The sequence below is a fragment of the Parambassis ranga genome, chromosome 21, assembly GCF_900634625.1.
Source record: "Parambassis ranga chromosome 21, fParRan2.1, whole genome shotgun sequence".
Lineage (NCBI taxonomy): Eukaryota > Metazoa > Chordata > Actinopteri > Ambassidae > Parambassis > Parambassis ranga.
In genome coordinates, this window is record NC_041041.1 from 4,258,445 (window position 1) to 4,277,962 (window position 19,518).

Genomic DNA, 19,518 nt, shown 5'->3' on the forward strand with positions numbered 1-19,518 from the left:
GTTGCATAGAAGGGCACAGAGCCTCACATCACAGGGGACAGAGCTCTAAAGCGACCAATCAGACGCGTGGCGTTCAGACTGGGTCAATTAGTTCAGATCAAAGAGACATCTTTTGAAGTCAATATCTTCCTTATTTGTGTGATAGATATTTTCATTCCGGGTTGATGTGTATCTGGAAGTTTGATGTTTGAGCAGCTGGGTAAAGGTCGTTAGCCACAGGCGGTCGGTCACATTGTGGAGCTCTGTCCCCAAACAAACCCCATGGTCGGTGTGTACTTAGCTGCTGCACTTTTTTTTTTTAAAACAACTATAAGGCTTTTTTTTGTTTTTGTTTTTTTTTCTTAAACAAACAGTGTTAGCTATACAATATACAGATACATTTACACGATCCTCTTCAGGGACATTAAATGGGCAGAAGGCTGTCGCTCCTATATACAGATAGAGCTCTTATCTCGTGCATGTACATTAGCTGAACTGAAAAGCATTGCTGGGTTAGCATTCATCGATCAGGCAATAATAATAATAAAATATAGCTGTGGAAATGCCCTTTATAAACCAAGCTTTGACTATAAATAATGTCCTTTTTCCACCCCGGCAGGAAGCAGAGGCGCGGCCGCTTTAACTTACAACAACAACGTCTCATACATGAAAACCAGCAGAATGCCTACAGACCAACAGAATGTGGAAAAATGCACATTTTTTTTGCCTTTACAGACCTCATAGTCATATGTATGAAAGCATTTACATTGTACAAAATACCCTCTTATGCTCACACAGACAGCACACACACACACACACACTCCTTTTGATGCACACGCTGCAAACTTCTAAGCAAGCATCGCTTCTTTTTCTTCTAAGTGGGGCCAAATAGATGTTCTGTTTGTGTTTTTTTTTTATTCTTTTTGCAGCAACCTTATCAAGTTTGATTTTTTTGTGTTTCATGTAGTGGAGATATAAATGGTTATGAAGCAGCTGAATGGTCCAAACAAAGGAATGTGTTTATTCAGTGAAGTGAAATTAGAGAATTAATCAGTTATATCTTATTTAACAAAATAATTCCTCCTATGCTACGGCTCGTCTGAGCATATCTTAAAAAACAAACATTTAAAAAAAAAGAAGAAAAAACAAAAAGAAAAGAACAAGTGCCAGTCTACTAGCTTATTCTACCATCATAGAAAAACCCCAATCCAGTTTTGTTCAGCGCACTGGCCATATTTGATATGACCACCGAGCTATTTATCACTCAGTAGAATCGGTGCATTCATTGGAGAATCAATTGGAGAATCAATCGATCCTCTTCCAGAAGTCTTTTTATTGTTCTTGAAAAAGAAAAAAGAAAATAAAGAAAACAGAAGAAATAAACCATATCTCGCCCCGCCCCTCTGTGTTTGCATACAGGCACCCACGGCACTCCCAAAGCTTTCCAACGCTCCTTCCTTTCACGTCCTACAAAGGCATGTGGGGGAGCAGATTGTTTTTTCTTCTCTAACTCAGAGTGATGTTCAGAAGCTCCGATCAGGTGAACAGTAGAAGGCGTACGTTTCCCCCCAAACAACCAAGCTGATATTGATCTGTAATTCATTTCATCATCGACCTCATTGAGCTCTCTCTCTCATTCTCCCTGTTCCGAGGAACTAAACGTTCATTACAGGCTGAGAACGTGGTGTGTGATGGAGAGGCATTACATGGCGACTCAGAACCAGAGAGATGGAGTGTGTGTTAAAATGTTCTCTTCGTGTTAGTCTCCAGGAATCGGGAATGCTCGGTGCAGCACCTGCGCTGAGGTGGTGCACTCATAACAAGCCGTAACTTGTGGTTTTAGAGTTTTCCACCGGTTGACACTGCTGTATATCCAGTCAGGCGCTTACAATAACACACCTCCAGCTGGTTGCATAAGTTCATGACACGGCCATTGTGGTCCAACCACACATCTCCTGATGGAAAGTTTCAAAAATGCCCTTGAAAACACAAACCCTACCATGCAGAAGAGACTACGGGAAGCAAGGAGAGGAGCGACGGTGAACAGAGGAGCTGAGCTCCAACTTTTTCGAGTTCACGTTGGTTCACCACAGCGTTGGGTTGGTGTCTGTTTGGTGCAGGGGGGGATGGAGAGCCGGCTGTGGGCCGTGTCTCAGCTGTTGTTGCTGTGGTTGTAGGTCCTGCACGGCGAAGGGGAGGAGTTGGGTTGGTAGTCGAATTTGCCGAGCGTGGTGGGATAGTAGGTGGTGGTGTAGACGTTGGTCTGCTGGAGGGGTGTTGGGTAGAAGTTGGATCTTTCATCTGGCAGCAGGTTGTTCTTGTTCAGTGTCTGGGTTGAGGCAGGAAAGAAGTAAAGGGGGGGGGTGGGTTAGATTGGTTCTCTAAGAGCTACAAAACAAATGATCAGTTCCAAACTGTTGCTGTGTGTTGACCTCCGTATTTTCGAGGTGCATATAATTAGTCAAGCCAGCAGACAAGGATTTTAAGTGGTCATCTACACACCTGCCTGCCTGCCTGCCTGCCTGCCTGCCTATCTATCTATCCATCTATCTATCCATCTATCTATCCATCTATCTATCTATCTATCTATCTATCTATCTATCTATCTATCTATCTATCTATCTATCTTGACTTGACTGTGTCTTGGCTGTTGCTCCATATGCGTCATACACACTGGTGATCTTATCTTCTAAATCTAAATGTGTAACTGCCAGAACCAATCAGATGCAGGCAATCCCTCTGCCTGCCTCCAGTATGAATCAGCTTGTGGGTTATTTTCTGAAATACAGTTTATGTTATTAAAATGCACTTCGCTGTAGTGCTGCAATCTGCTTATTCAATTTTAAGAAATGTACACTCACTTCTGGAAAATCCTTCAAACAAACACACCTAAAGAAAAAAAAACAAAGTGCTGGAGTTTTAGGGATTCAATGACAGACAGTCTGCGGATGGAATGTGTGTTTTATAAGAGCTGCAGATATTATGGACAGCATCGTTTCCTGCAGGTGGATGGAATACATCCAGTAGCCCTGGGGTGTTGTAGCTTGTCTCTAAAAATGTATTCATAACCAGAATGAACCTATTTAACAAATTTGATTTAGCACTTGTCAAGCATAGTCAATGCTCTAATACACAAGATAGTGGGAATTCATTGGAGCTCTCTTAAATAAAAACAAGTCTAAAACCCACATTTTGTTTTAATGCAATCGCTGAGTCTCCGGTAAAAGCTGAACATAAGGTGAAACACTTTCCAGGGGAAGCATTAGACTAATGTAATCCATCTGAACAGCTCTGGGGAGCACGGCAGGAAGATAATCAGGTTAGAGTCAGTAAAACACACAACGCCGGGCAACATAAATTGGCCTGGAGGAGAGGAGAGCCTGCTGCATAAACAGCACCGGTGTGGTACACAGTGACACCGGCTGCACATCCAGCCGGGCCCGGCCACCCCCCTCCGGTCATTACAGCTAATGAGTTCAGGCTCTCAGCACGGCGAAGGCTGTCGGCACCGCAACAACAGCAAGAGCGAGGACAACAAGTATCAGGAGGCCGCTCAGAAACACGCAGACGGAGGGTTGTGGTAATCTGCAGCGCGTTTGGTCGGATCTTACATGGTGATGGGAAAGATATGTTCAGATATACACACTGGGTGAAAGAAAAGAAGAAGTGAGCTGGGCCTTTACCTAAAAGTTAATGAACACAGGGACACCGATGCGTACCAGCTGTGGGTATTTGCATGTATTTGATTAGCCACATTGGTGTTGATCTTGATAGGATTGAATTAAGTTTCACTTCACACAAATTAAAATGGAAAACAGCTTGTTAGCTGAGGTCCCTTTTTAGTCATCTAACTGTGGCTTCAGTTAGCCTGGGCCCTGGCAGCTTACTGAGCAGCCTGGACGGCGATCGTCGCCCCCAGTAGAGGTCATGCTGGCCTGATGTTTGTCTGTCTCTGGGTTTAGATGCCTATGTTGGGTTGGACCCAGAACTTTACCTGTACCTGCTGTGTTCATTTCTCCTACAGACAATTCAAAAAATAAACCAAAACTTAGAGCAAAACAGACTTTAATACCCTCCCTACAGTCAGATCTGCCTTCCATCAAAATCCACATCTCAGTCTAAGCTCAACTCAGACTTAAAATTTTTTTGTTGACTGTGACTAAACTGCAGTTAAACTCAGACACTTTGTGGGCTCCCTAGTAAACTACTAACCTTGTATATATCTGTGTTTCCTTGGTGCATATCAATGTGCTGGAATCAGGGTTTAAGCAGCTGCTAACTGCTGTATGATGTCATTTTATGGTGCCTGAAAGTGATGTAAAATACCTCTCATATCATTTAATAATCTGAGCTGCACTGTGGACATTCAGAGGGGCCGAATATATATAATAACAGCCTTTAGAAAAAAAACACAGGGCACAATATTGCACTTTAAGTCCGTGAACTTGTAATGAAAATAGTTTTTAGACTTGCTGTAAATGCACAGCGGGACTGATAGCAGTGGGAGGTCGAGGGCTGACTAATGCTTTCGGAAGCTAATGAGATCCATTCATAAGGACGCGGCCGGTGTGCAGGTAGAGCAGCTTCGGTATGGGTCCCATGTAAGAGCGAGGAGGAACGGAAATGAACAGTAATTCATCTTCTGCGCTAAGTGTGCTATTGAGATAAATGAATGAATAAGAGCTCTAAATAAAACATGAATCACAGTCGTTGCCCTTGAATCTTTTCAGCATTTAATTTCTGTGTGTAAATAGTGCTTTTATTTCCATTTGTATTCATGCGTAATATTTAACTATGCAGCCTCCAGCCCTGCGAGGATCACGTACCTTGAACTCCATCGGTGTGTATTTCTCATTCTTTGGCGTAGTGTTGCCCTTGTAGTTGAGGTGGTTCGGGGTGGTGGGGTGAATGATGGCCGACTCCTGTGAAGGCTTGTGGAAGCGCTGACAGTAAACGTAGATGAGGAAAGACAGCAGTCCCGCCCCGAGGAAACAGGAAACACCCGTGGCAATTAGGTGGATGGAGGTGAATGCTGGGAAAAAAACAGATGACACGGGAGTGTTAGGCAAAGGTTCCGCATATATTACACCATTATACCTTGGAAGAAACATTACTATTGTTTTCTACATATAGTATAGGGACTGAATATAAAGCAACCTCTGTGTGAGAACGGCTAATGTGTGAAATCCAAGTTCATCAGCTGATGGCTGACATTTAAAATACTTTAGGGCGACTTCCCTTCCACAAGCTGCTTCACAACGCAGAGAAGAGAGATAATTTTCAGTGTCAGCAGTCAGATTTGACACTTAAAAAACCTTTTCATTAGACGTAAAGATTAGGGCTGCAACAAATGAGTATTTTGATACTCAGATACTCGCCGTTTTTATTACGATTATTTGAGTACTCGGATCATGCGTAGATGTCATAGGTTTCCCATAGATACGGCTTTGGACCACTGCAGTGTCATTGCTTCCGTCTGCGACCGCCTCCGCATGTGTGTGTCACCCGCGCTTCAAACCCAGGGCCTCTTGCGCCCAAAACGCTGATCATCCCGCTGCGCCACGAGAGAATCATTCCCAATGACGTCACTCAGGAGTCATCGAGTACTAAATTAGTTGTCGATGCATTTTGCCCTCGACTATTACTCAAGTAATCGTTGCAGCCCTAGTAAACACAACGTGATCCACAGAGCAGGAAGTATGTCGGAAATTCTACAAGTTGTTGCACTTGGGGTACCCAGCTATTCTATATTATACAGTGGATAAAAATACATTCATCTCAATGGTTGAATGATAAGTGCACACATTCACTAATGTGTTTTTCAACCATAGTTTGGTATTTCTACTTAAAAATATGAAACAGGTGCTACTTGCTGTAATTATGCCACATGTTCATACTGGCCATTAAATTCAAATTTATGTCCCTTATTCAACATGAACACCTGCTCCTGCTGTAGTAATCATTTCAAAGACAGCATGCAAAGCTCCTTTTGTTAAATTATGAGTGCAGAAGGTGTGTAAGTACGGATAAAAGTCATTAGTTTGGATGTATCTGCCATTTGTAGGTACATAAACTCCACTTCCTGACAAGCTGTTGGAATTTTGCACGTGAAAATGCACATATAATGCATGAAAACACACATCATGAACAGATATCTGTGGAAACACAGCGGCAAAAAAAAGCAACATCTGAGCATGCACAGAAAGAAAGAGAGAGAGACGGACGATGTGGAGGCAGCTGTTAATCCACTTACCTCCACAGTGTTGGTCCTTATCAAAACCAGATGCAGGGAGAATGACTGCAGAGAGGAGAGGAACACACTGTCAGACACACACAAGCATGCACACACACACACACACACTCTCTCTCTGGAGAAATAGACTCCACAACACAGCAACCACTGACTGTAACATCAGGGGAGTCGACACATGCAGAAAGAAAAACGGTGAATGAGAAATTGAAATGTCTTCTCGATGTTGCACAAACGGTCCATGGAGAGTTTTTATTTTTTTTTGTATGAGTGAATTCCAAAACTTTCAAGAGAAAAATGGACTGTTGAGTGAAAAGCCGCTTTGCTTCGTCAGACTGAGCCTGTCTAGATGTTGTTAGAGACACTTGACAGCAGGACAATAATTTACAGGTACAACACGTCCTGTTTTTCTGCTCCTTCCCTCAGAAGATGAGGGCAGCAGGAAGGGCTGCTCTCTCTCTCTCTCTCTCTCTCTCTCTCTGTGTGTGTGTCTATAATTGCAGTGCCACATTTCCTGATTAATTTTTTCAGCTAATTTTTCTGCTTCCTCTCAGCCGCCTCCTCTCTGCCAGTGACCTTAACAAATCCATCCATCGCCTCATTGAAATTTGCAATAAAATTAGATGTGATTTGGTGTTGTGACAACCCATTAATATTAATCGCCTTGGTCTGGACTCATTAGGGATTCTGAGCGCTGGGAGGCCTTCGCTGGCAGGCCATGAAAGATCATTTCAGGAGAAACTTTCTGAGACCCACATCTGCATAACAAGGTGCTCCGAGGCCAACGGGGTCGACCAAAAGCTTATCGGAGTCACCATGGTCAATTAACAAAAGATGCATTTAGAGCACAAACAGGAAAAACGACGTGTTTGTGTGTGTATGAATATTGGTGGGAGAGGATGAAGACGCTGATGATAACGTGTACATATTTGATGATGAGAGACAAGCGGCAGCTTTCAAATTATACTGATGAAGATTTGGCTGCTTCTACCAAAATGAGATGGTCTGGAGAGACCAAAGCCAACAGCTAGATAGACGTTGACCTCAATATCCCACAAATTCAAGAAAATTAAATTAACTTAAAAGACTCTGGATATAATGCGACCAGTTCATATATATATTTTTTTTCCAGTTTGTCCCCATTATTATACACAGCAGCACGCACTGCATTCTGGGTAGTCCTTTTTTTTTACTCAGAAAAAACCTACAGAAGCCATCAGGAAACTTGGAAAAGCAGAAAGTGTGGTAAAACAAGGGCTAAGCGCTCGTTCAGGGACACAATTCAAAGACAGACCGTGTCCTCAAAATCTGAGTGAAAGGACGCTGCACTAAAGGAGCCTTTGAACAGCCAGCCCAGACATCATTAAAGGCAGCTGCACAGGTACAGTGTGTATCTGAGAGCTGACTCACTCACCGGGTATTTCATTGCAGTCTCGGCGCTGAGTGCTGTTCCCCACACAGGGTTTGTTGCCCTGAGCGCCACAAACCCGACTCCTCATCTGCAAGCCTGAGTCATCACAGGCTGACCACAGTGACCAGGCCATCCAGCCACCTAAACACACACACACACACACAAAAAAATAACAAATCAATATCAAACCCAGACAACCACAAGGCCACATCAAACACCGACAATGGCCTGGAAACCAACGCGCCCACCCAAGCTGTCACCACCTGCGGCCACTAACCTTTAACGGCACAGCCAAACAAACCCAAACACACCGAAAAGTGTTTGTGATGTAAACAGGATTGGAAGAGTAAACCCAAAGAGTTTGTTTAGTGCATAGTGGAGATGTTTGTCTCCTGAGCCAAGCTTTAGTGCCGTTTCCCTGCAGCAGGCAACCGAGCAGTAAACAAAGGCCTCCTACCCGAGAGCAAAGAGAAAATTCCCCACTTTCTGCTCCTCCCTTTGAACCATGCACTTGCTGCGCTCTTTCGCCTTGTGTTTAAAAGCACCGGAGTGGAGGGAGAGCAGGCTACTCCAATGAAAGGCCGAAGAAGAAAGCGGGTTTGTTATTCAGCGTGCTCTCAAGTGTGCAGTTTTGGCAGAGGGAGCTTCAGCAGAGACAGAGGACAAACCCTTCTTTTTTTTTTTTTTTTTTACCTTTCTGACCAGTCCGCCGTTCACCAACAGCCTCCACCATCTGCTCTCTTCTTTCTACACAACCATCTACACACACACAAAACACACCAACCTTCTCAAACCTGTTTAATAACCGTGCATCACTACAACCCACTTTAATTGCTTCATTTATTCCCATTTATTTTTGTCACCCGGACGACCTGCGTGATTGTACTGTTGAATCAGACGGAGCGCCATCGGGCCCGCGGCTCCTCGTTAGTATTCCATCCTGACAGTTCTTCCTGCTGTCCTCCATTACTGCTGGAGACTTTAATCAAATGACCTGCGACAGGGGCATCAAATATCCCTGTGACTGACAGCCAGCTTGCCTCTAATTACACATGCAGAGAGGGCGGCAGCTCCAGGAGGACCCCTGATAGATGACTGATGTCGTTGCTTGCCAATAAATGAAAAGATGAGGGGACGGATAGGTTAGGTACCGGTGCAGGGCTAACAGGACGCATCGGTCTACACTTAACAGGAAAACATTAACCTGATAAAGGAGGATGATTAGCATCTCGCCAAAAGGAGGTTAAAGACAGAAAGCCATTTACTTGTCTTTGTCTGTAATTACCAGAGAGGCTGACTGTAAGCTGAGTGGCAGCTGGACTGATTCAAAAGGAAAAGCAGCCGAGCAGGACGGCGATTAAGGAGAAACAGGCAAATATGTAATTCAGCAAGAAACAACAAGTCATCTGTCAACTCTAAGCCACAAACCCTGAGACACGCGGACAAAAAAAGAAGAAGAAGACGATGGAATTCAGATTGTGGTGACAAAATGTGGATATTAAACACTAGAATCAGAGTTCTGATTCTAGACTTTGGATTAGCAGGCAGATCTCTCATGAATATTTCAGCGTCCTTGTGGAAGAGAATGGAAGCAGATGCCTGGTTTGTGTCATCACATTTGGGGAAAGAAAGATTAAAAAAAAGGGACAGAAACAGTTTTCCTGTGTGTAAGCTGTATTATTATAGCTCTGTTTTTTTTTGCTCTTATGTTCTAGTTATCCTCAAACTTTATCTAGAGAGGTATTTTTTATATGTTGATGACCAGCGCTGACATTAAAAGAAATCACATTAATGCTGCTCCACAGAGAGAATTAAGAGTTCTCTTTTAAGTCTGATTTCTGCTGAAGAAACAGATGAAAAGTGTTGACAGTGTGCTCCGTGGGATTACTGTACCCAAAGCAGGGGAAGGGGGGGGGGGGACTCAAACTGTCGAAAGTAATTAAAAGTACACATCTGAATTTAACATTAGGTTGTGGGTTTGCCTTCCATCTACTCTAAAAACTAAAAGTTACTTTTTTTTGGTGCACTATTCCACCTCCATAGTGAGCCTGGAAGTTATAAGGAAGTGTAATCATCATGTGATTGAAGAAGGTTCATGACAGACTGTGTCCTCAAAGACTGGTGGAAACTGGAGCTTTAAAAAACAGCGAGAAGGTCCCTGGTTTGAATCTGGATGGGTCTTATGGGGAAAAGTTTGCATGCTCTCCCTGGGTGCTCCAGCTTCCTCCCAAAGATGTGCATGTCAGGTTAACTCTGGACTCTAAGCTGGCTGTAGTTGACTTGCGACCGATCCAGGGTGTACCCTACCTATCACTCATTCACAGCTTCCTCCCATGCCACTGTAGTAACAATAAGAAAATGGGTGGATGATGGATTAGGCTGACTTATTATCACATAGATTAATCGATTTTTTTGATGTCATTATGTTATGTTTTGGATGTTTTGGATATTTGTTATCACGTATCATGTTATCACATTTTGTACAAAATCAGGATGCAGGTTATTATCTGCAAGACATCAGTAGCAGCAGATGTCGGCCTGAGAATGAAATATTGGCCAATAAGAGAGATAAGAGCAGATGAGCTGACACTAAGACTTACCGTGTCCCCAGTGGACACATCAAACATGACATCATTATGTCAGCGGGTGTGTAAAAGGGACGCTACATCTGCAGTGTGGTGCTGAAGCGTCACATGCTGCCGAGTTTAATTCACTTAATTTTACCACCGGAAAGTCTTAATGTTCTCTGCATTAGGTGAAGAAATCTCAAATATCTTGTACTTCAGAGACATCATATAAGATTATGTAAGACGTGTAGCATCACAGTTCGGATCTCTTTTTAAACCTTTTGAGGAGGTTGCCATGGCGCTCAGAGCTCTGTCAGCCCAGTGGGAGACCTCATGGTGGGAGGATGGGTTGTTTTCTCAGCGTGACACATGTTTATCTTTTCATATACTGTATCTACAACCTGGTTTATTCATCAGGAAAAGGTGAAGGCAAGGGGGCATACCAGGAAATGACACAGCGTGGTGGATGATTGCCTTTCCTGGAGGTATGATTAAAGTAGCCCAAGCAGGAGTGGCATCAGAAGAGTTTTGAATTTATGGATGCGTGACCTTACCGTCGCAAGTGTGTGTGTTACACAGGGCCTCCTCAGTGTGCAGTCCTATGCAAATATCGCCTCCGTTGGCAGGTGCGGGGCTGTTACAGGAGCGTGTCCGCTGGTAGTGACCGCCGCCGCAGCCCACTGAGCACTGAGACCAGGACGACCAGCAGGACCAGGCGCCCTTCACTGTAACACAAGCAGCACATTACAAAACTGTTTCAGCCTGTGTAGATATGATCGTGTTCAGGCTGCCATTCCAAACTTAAAGAGCACAAGCTTCATTGAAAATCAAATCTCTCTCTGAACTAAAGCATCATGTTGACCCCATTTTCTGCATTTACATGACTTCGCTCTATCGTTTTTTACATCATTGACTTATTGATTTATGCTTTTGCATTCACATTTCGCTTATTGCATATTGCATTGCTTTGAGTCTGGGCTTCAGACATTTAAAGTTCAGCACAAAATGTCCCTTTCTATTCAGCTTTCAGTCAGTCAGGAGTTTTCGGTCCTCGCAGTGTTAAGCGATCCCTTAGTTATGCTGCTGTAGAAGGATGCTTCATGCATTTAAAGCGCTGCACGTCACTGACTGTGACACTAACTTTACTGCACTCTTTATACAAGTTTGCTTAGAATTAGCATTAGCATTAAGAATATTGACCTGACTTGCAATTGACTAGTACAGACTCGAATTAACAATAATTGTACTAATAGATCAAACACAAACAGGAACAGCAGCAGGTAGTTCATCTTTACAACTATTTAAATATGTGTCCATTTGAACTCTGCTTTATGAGGACTTGGGTCGGCTCTTTGTGTAATTGTGGCAGTGTTAATTTTGTTGACGAATCATTTTCGTCATAGTTTTCGTTAACGACCTTTTTTTGCTGATAAAAACGAGACGATAACTAAATAAAAACTAACGCACGGTGCCAAAAACGAAGACGAAATGGATTGACACTTTCGTCAACGAATAAAAACGAGACGAAATTATTGATGGAGACGAGATCCAATCAGAGCAAATTTTGTTTGTGGAAAGGGAGGGACGAATCAGGAGACGGCGGCAGAGAGCCAATCAGAAGTGCTCTCTCTGTGTAAGGACGAGAAGAACAGACACACGGACACGTTTAATTTCAAGACAATCAAGACGGTTTACAAACCGTGCGGAGCGACTATCAGCGGTAAAAACAATAAACCTGAAGCGACATTTGCAGACGAGTCTTAACTTCCGTTCAAAGATACACGTGACAAAATCTATAAATGAAGACACCGCTGCTGATGGTTTTACAGCATGCGACCTGTTTGTAAGCTGTCACTGAAGTGTTTTGCTGTAGTTATGGAGTATTCATGAAGAAGGTCATGACTGAACAGTGTATTCAGGGAGAGCAGCTCACTGTTCACTGCTGCTTTTGTGAAAAGGTAATAGCAATTAAATAAAGAGATGTTTGTTTCAAATAACACAAGTTAAAGCTGTGCCTGTTTTTATTGCACAATCAAACCTTAAATATTTCATGAAAAATATATATCATAGAATTTTAGTCGACTAAATCCACGGCAGATTTAGTCGACTAAAATTATTTGATATTTAGTCGACTAAAACTAGACTAAAACTTTAAAAATGTTGATGACTAAAACGTGACTAAAATCAAATGACATTTTAGTCACAAGACTAAAATAAAAACTAAATCCGAAATTGCTGCCAAAATTAACACTGAATTGTGGAGATAAAAATCTGCTAGATTTACCCCAAGGCTGCAAATAAAATGTGTTTTATACCTGCTTCACTTGTTGCACCAACTGGGAGCTCTTTAGCTTTAAATATTTAAACCCTTGTTCAGACCTTAATAACGAGGTGAGATGTAACTAAAGCCGAACAGATGCTTTACAGTACACAACCTGTTGGAGCCCAGCTGAAGCCATGAAAGTCAAACACATGTTGTCTTTATTTTCTTTCATCCATGTCCTAGTGTTTCGTCGGATCTAATCAAAAGCGCGTGACGGACTAATTGAGTGGCTGGTTAACTGGCTGGTGTCTGTCTGACTGATGGAGAGAGGAAGTGTTGCCAGGTAACATCACAGTGCTGCAGAAAACTCCATTAGCTGAGTGGATTAGTGTGACACACAGTAAAGCGGGCTGTGACCACTTAACTCTGACTGGCTCTCACAGCCAGCAGCTCGCACAGCTCTGCCTGACTGACTCTCTGACTAACTGGCTGTTTACCCGGATGACTGGCCGAGAGTCTGTCTGACTCACTGAATTACTGAACAACCCACCGACTACCTGACTGACACACTGTTTTTATGGCTCTCATCCTGTCTTCCTGTGTTCAGTCATACACAGGAGAAAGTGGAAGTGTTTCTCTGACATCATGCCGGAAACCGAAAACAAACTTTAAAGGCTTTCCTCAGTCAGAAGTTCTTACGAAGAAACTTGTAATTGAACTGAGGCTAAGTGCGACTTACAGGCTGCCCACACACACCAACACCCCATTCATTTTAATCTCCCCAGCAATCTATATTGCCTCCATCTTCCTCTGTAATTTCATCATCAATTACTATTTCGCTCTCGTTCTCTCTTTTGTCACCGGCCTTGTCCTTCTCACCTGCACGTCCACCAGGGACACACGCTATGAGACCACCGGTAAACGTGACCGTCATAGTGAAAGGCTTTCCACATTGGCTGCTTCCCAGTGGGAGGTAACCAAGGGCTCCTCGCCTGGGATTTTTTTCAGGTTACACGTGTCAAATGCAAAAGTCAAGCTCTAAGGACTACAAGCAGACATCAACAGCTGACATTCAGACATTCAGACACACTGCAGGAATTTGATTCAGCCAATCATAAATTATTAATTGATAAGGTATCAGTCATGAATACTGAAAGAGAGTTTAGACCTTTCTCTAAGGCTGCTGGTTGTGTGTGTGTGTGTGTGTGCGTGCTGGTACTCAGTCTCAGTTTAATAAGCGCAGCAGTCTGTGGTCAGCAGAGTTCTAGGTCAGCTGATTATGGTTTGATGAGGACTCTGAAATAGATAACTTCATTTGTCTAAGAACTCTCCCTGCTCCACTGCAGCTGCTGGTAACCATTAGCTAATGAAGCTAATGATCCACTCAGCAGTATTTTATTGCCACCGTTGACCTCTCTCTCTCTCCCTCTGGTCTCCAGCTCCAGCTCTCAGCATACATTTCTTTACCCTGTGAACCTATAACACACTATACAAATTAGAAACAGGCCAATAAATGTCTTTATATGTGCTCAGTTTGTTATGACTACACTGCAAATAGGGCAGCAGGGGCTCAGTGGTAGAGCAGGGTTGTCCAATAACCGGAAGGTTGGTGGTTCGATCCCAACTCCTCCCTAGTCGTTGTTGTGTGTCCTTGGGCAAGATACTTTACCTGGTGTGTGGTGCTCTTTGCTGGGCAGCCTTAAGTAATTTCCCTGATGGCATTATTAAAGTATTTAAAAAAAACAAATACTGTATGTGCTGAATAAATTATGCAGTTTTCACTCACCAGGACACGCCTGGACGTTACAGTCCTGGTACTCCACGGGTGAGCCACGGCACGCCACGGGGGCGCTCTTCCCCTCTGGTCCGGAGCAGGTTCGCCGGCGTGTGCGGTATCCTTTGGCGCAGCTCTGCGAGCAGCTCGACCATGTCTCCCACGACGACCAGCCTGCGCCCGCCACCCTCACCACCGGTGTCTTCAGGAGCTCCTCAACGAGAGCTGCAGGGAGAAAAAAAGAAAAGAAACAGATGTTTCAGGTTACTTTAAAGTCACAGAAATATCTGCAGTGCTGTCAATTTGAGAGTTGAAAAGATTCCCAAAAAATATATGAAGCGTGCAAAGTCTTTGAGTGTAAGTCACACAGTGTGTATGTATGACTTTGCCAGCAGGCATATTTGTGTGCGTGTGTGTGCCCTCTCAGACTCTATCTGTGTCTCTCATGCGTTCAACAGTTCCTTGCTGTCGGTGTTTCATCAGTTCTTTAGAGTCGATGCGGCCCCCCTCAGGAGGCTGACAGGGGGGAGACAGGTAATCGATTCAGGAGAAGGGGGCATGAAAAAGCCACCAGTGGAGAGCAGTGGACTGTGGCCCAGTGTGTCAGTGTGTATGTGCTGGAGTGCTGGACTGTGACCCCGTCACTAACAGCATGCGGGGGAGCTAACAGGTCTAACAGGAGGGCCCTTCTCAACTTGCCATGCTCCTACTGGGACAAAACTTAGCATGCTGCACCACGACAGGCCACTCCACAGACATCCACTCCACATCCAGGGACGTCTCACAATAGCTTCCATGTCATGTGACTCCAAATGTAAGCTCAATCATATTACTACATAGGACAAATAAGACAGCGCTACTTTAATTAGATTTGAGGATTGAGTTTTGCAGCAGTGTCTCTGAGATGGCGATTAGAAGATTACCTTGATGAAAACCTTCCCTTTAAAGTCGTTTTTTTATAGCACTGCAAGATATTTCTGCAGAGCTACTAAATAAAATCAGCAAAGGTGACAGATGACCTTGAAGGATTCTCATCAATGATGACGGGGCAGGCAATTTGCAGGCAGTTCAGTTAAGATTAATACGTTCTTTCTTCTTCTTTTTAGAAGACGTCATTTGATGTTCACAAAAACAAGTGGAACTAAAACAGATTACAGCATGTAGAGAACTGATCTGAGCCTGCATCGTGTCCAACGGGAAGGCAAAGGATCTGCCCTGTGGGAACCAGCCCCACAAAGACAGATACTCATCATCATCATCATCATCATCATCATCATCATCATCATCATCATCATCATCAGTAACCACAGTGCTGTTGGTTTCGTACCATCTGTCTCACAGGCCGCTGTGCCGTCGTTGGGACAGAAGCGTGTCTCCACCTTCCTCCGTCCGATCTGCAGCTCGTGGGGATCGGACAGGTGGGCCCGGCACATGTATCTCATCCTCTGTTCCTGACGAGCTCCGCCCTGAGTCACATTGACGGGCATCCAGGGAGTCCAAGGTGTGTTTCTCTTCACCTCTGGACAGGCCTCCAGATTACAGGCTTTGTACTCCTGAAGGAGAAAGTGACAGAAGACAGAGGGCAGAATGGGGTAAGTCTGGACTTACAGTGAGTAATGTATCTGTAACTAAAAAACATAAAGTTTCCTCTGTTTGTTAAAAACAAATCTGCCGACGGTTTTCGGAGACTCTCAATGAGCACAGAGACAACGATCGCCTAAATTTAAATGTGACATTTTATTGACGTTAAGGATGTCATTGACATTTAACAGACTTTTTTTCTGTAAATAACAAGATAAAGTGGACTGGCTGTCACTTGCTGCAGCTCGGGCATTCAAGGCCAGGAGAGAAAATCTAAACTGTTTTGCATTTTATCTCTATTGTGATTACCTGCTCACCTCTGCAATGATTCTGGCCTCACGTCATTATATAGATCAAACACAGTGTTTAAAATGTTCACACACACAAAGCTGCAGCAACAGCAAGAGAGCTCAGGGTTTATCTGAGCATGTGTGTGTGTGTGTTTCTTACCAGTGCGCATCCTGGGCAGCTGTTGCCGTTCTCACACGTGCGGACCCTTGAGTGGACTCCTCCACCGCACTCTGTGCTGCACTTTGTCCAGGAGCCCCACGGCGTCCAAAAGACTGGCTGAGGACAGGGCACGCCTTCATTGCAGAACCTGTGGAGACGAGGTGAAGTGAATGTGAAAGCTAAACACCACAGGGTAAGAATTACAGACGGCCATTTTAACGTGAGACTGGTTGGCAAATTAAATGTGTGGATTTTTGGGGTGAACTGTGCCTTTAAGCTACCAGGTCATTCTCACCTTTCGTCCCTGCTGGGCCCCACACACACACGGCCGCCATGTCGGGGCGAGGGGTTGTTACAGGAACGCTGCCGCAGCTCAAAGCCCGTCCCGCAGGTTGTGCTGCACTGTCCCCATGACGACCAGGGCGTCCAGCCTCCGTTTCTATGGCAACAGACACATTGAAAAATATTAGCAACCACAATTGTTCAAAAGCCGGTATAATTAGCCACCAGTGCTTTAGTTTTTTTTTTTTTTTTTTTTTAAGAGGGTGTTTGCTGATGCTAAAAGGGGGAGAAAAAGCTTTTTAGCTCCAGCAGCATAATCATTGCTCTGGTCCTGAACTTCTGCAGAACAGAAATGCAAACACACAACGAGAGCTCATTCTGACTGGGAAACATTCATTCAATTTGCTTAAGTGCTTTGTTCCTGTGTAGCACTCTTCATGATTTAATTGCCACTTTCTGCAAAAGCACAATTCAATTTCAACACCAAGGATTAAATCTGGCATTGCTATCCAGAGGGGATGAAGGTGCCTGAGGTCTTTGTCTTGGCTTTCTGCTCTCTGTAACACTGATTGGCCACTTGCCCTGAAGACAGAGGCGGTGTGAGAAGTCACAAGGAGAGCCTGGGTGTTACCTACGTTTTCTAATAAGATTCCTCACTTTCATGATCTTTTCTCGTGTTCTGTCAGAGTGTAAATTGCTCCCGGAGGAGGAGGTGGATGCTTCAAAGTCACTCAGGAGGACGTACAATAGAAATAGCAGAGAGACCATGTTGGAGTTTGTCTGATCCTGGACCAGACTCATTAGCAAAATGACAGGCTTAACGTGCTTAATCATAGCTTTGTAATAATTTCAACTCAGCGATGCTCAGCCAGAATACACGATAAGCTCAGTCAGACACAGTGAAATGTTCTTTGTAGGCAAATTATAGCAGATGCCTGTTAGAATTTGATAAAAGGTGCATCAGAGAACAACCTGAAAGCAGGTTCACTCCTTTGCTTCTGATTTAAAGTGCTCCTTCAAAAAGTCTAAAATATTAAGCTCACACTCACACTTTCTGGTCTTTTTCAATTTTATTATTTATTATTTAAACTCATCACTCATTATCATTTTTTTTTTTTTTTTACCTCGAGCAGTTTGAGACTTCGATGGTGGGGCCCTCGCAGTTTTTGCCTCCACATCTTGGAGCAGGATTGTCACACGATCGGGAGCGACACAAACAGGAGCTCACACCATCCACGACATCCTCATTGTTGCACGGTTGCCATGGCGCCCACGGCCCAAAGCCACCATCTGTGGTCTGGTTCCGCAGCTGAAAGACAGGCATCAGTTATGAGTTGAGTAGGTCGGTGACAGCTCAGAGTTTCAGCTCCAGTCCAGTTCACCTTTCTGCTACTGCTATGGCTTTACAGCACATTAATCATTAGTCATGATGACGCCACTTCACTCTTACCGGACACACAGTGATGTTCTGCTTCCACTGGCTCATGTTGGAGCTCTCCTCCAGCGTGGTGCACCTCCGCTGCCTAAAGTCCCAGCCACAGTAGGGGTCCCTCGCCTCCAAACACAGTCTGCAAGGGATACGACAGAGGGTTGTCAGAACAGTCACTAAAGTGTTTGATAAATAAACACAATCCACATTAATGAATCCATCTCTTTTACATCTGTATTCCCATTGTGTAGCAAAACAAAAACATCAGCATTCAAATATCCAGCACAGGACTACAGAGCAGGTATAGCTTGTACAGAATGTATTAAGTGGATTTGCACCGTCTGTGGCTCTTACATGTGTTGGACTGAAACTGATGCTGCAGAGTGTGGAGTACTAATCAATGTCATTGATTTTTCACAGATTTTTGACACCACATTCACAAAATGTCCTTTTTCACTTTGTACACACACACATATGTTCATACACAGGAAGATGATGCATCTCACTGACACAGTGTCACAGTCAACATGTGTATGTGGAGGACTATATTTGATTATGTTTGCATGCTGTAGTTGATGTCTTCTTTTACTAAGGTAGCACTTATGTTAAGCTTTAAAAAAATGAGTTAGCTTGGAGGCTTGGATGTTAGTTTCCAAATCAATCTTACAAGAGTGTGCTGCTGAGATACAAACAAACCTCCAACTAAGGTAATTTTCTTTAGAACGTTCCAAAAAAACAAACTTCTGTGATAAATTCGTTCAGAACCTGTGTTCCCTGTGGACCCACTGCTGGTCTCCAAAATGCTCAGGCGTTAAAACACATCATCTCTTATGGGTGATGTCATTTAATGTCCATGACTTTGGCACCATGATGACTGAAGCCTTATCACAACACGGCCTTTGAACATGTATTATAAATAACTGTGAAAGATTACAAAAGTCTTTTCATGCATTGTTCCTCCATCTCGTCTCACACCAACAACTCTATACATGGTACATCACCCAAACAGTGATTAAATATTTGTAAGCTCCTCGAGTAAAACAGAGGCTTAATGACAGCTAATTAAATCTAAAGCTGTTAATGACGAGGCTAAGCCGCCCCAGCCTATCTGGATGCCTCAGGAACACAGAATAAAAGCATCAGCTGAACAACTCCTCCATTGAAAGGCTCCTGCATCCCTCCCTCCTTCTACTTCATATCCCTCCTTTTGTTTCTCTTCCTCCTCCCTCCCTCTCATCATTCTCCTCCTTCTCCTTCTCCCTAATTACAGCGTTGTGGATTCTTTTCCTCCTCTTGTTCCAGTCTTGAGAGAAAAAGGAGATTGTTGTTGTTGTTGTTGTTGTTGTTGTGTTTTCCCCCCAGCACAGACCCTCATGGTGTATTTGAAGAGCCCCTGTAGTGTTTTAGTCAGGAGACGTAGGAATCTCCAAGTGTTTGTACAACTCTCCGTGCCAGCGCCGGAGCTCCGTGGTGAACCTGAGGTTGGTTTATATCCAATAAAGACACAAGTGCTTAGTCAGCACGTCAGGGGT

The 19,518-nt window shown here is 43.9% G+C and overlaps 1 protein-coding gene across 3 annotated transcripts in view; it reads right to left on the bottom strand.

Annotated features, from left to right (window-relative positions):
- Positions 1 to 289: 289 nt before the first annotated feature.
- The window catches only part of sema5ba (sema domain, seven thrombospondin repeats (type 1 and type 1-like), transmembrane domain (TM) and short cytoplasmic domain, (semaphorin) 5Ba), a 149,219-nt gene continuing 129,990 nt past the window's right edge, over positions 290 to 19,518 (bottom strand). For 2 of the 3 annotated variants that reach the window (XM_028393413.1, XM_028393412.1), the window contains 12 exons: positions 18,008 to 18,125; positions 17,682 to 17,866; positions 16,571 to 16,714; positions 16,276 to 16,423; positions 15,572 to 15,797; positions 14,257 to 14,469; positions 10,762 to 10,932; positions 8,334 to 8,399; positions 7,644 to 7,781; positions 6,233 to 6,277; positions 4,806 to 5,011; positions 290 to 2,308 (listed from right to left, as the gene is read on the bottom strand). In XM_028393413.1, the coding sequence (XP_028249214.1) occupies positions 2,132 to 2,308; positions 4,806 to 5,011; positions 6,233 to 6,277; positions 7,644 to 7,781; positions 8,334 to 8,399; positions 10,762 to 10,932; positions 14,257 to 14,469; positions 15,572 to 15,797; positions 16,276 to 16,423; positions 16,571 to 16,714; positions 17,682 to 17,866; positions 18,008 to 18,125 (1,837 nt within the window). In that variant the 3' untranslated portion in view covers positions 290 to 2,131. The remainder of the gene's footprint in view (positions 2,309 to 4,805; positions 5,012 to 6,232; positions 6,278 to 7,643; positions 7,782 to 8,333; positions 8,400 to 10,761; positions 10,933 to 14,256; positions 14,470 to 15,571; positions 15,798 to 16,275; positions 16,424 to 16,570; positions 16,715 to 17,681; positions 17,867 to 18,007; positions 18,126 to 19,518) is intronic. The other variant, XM_028393414.1, reaches the window with a different exon arrangement.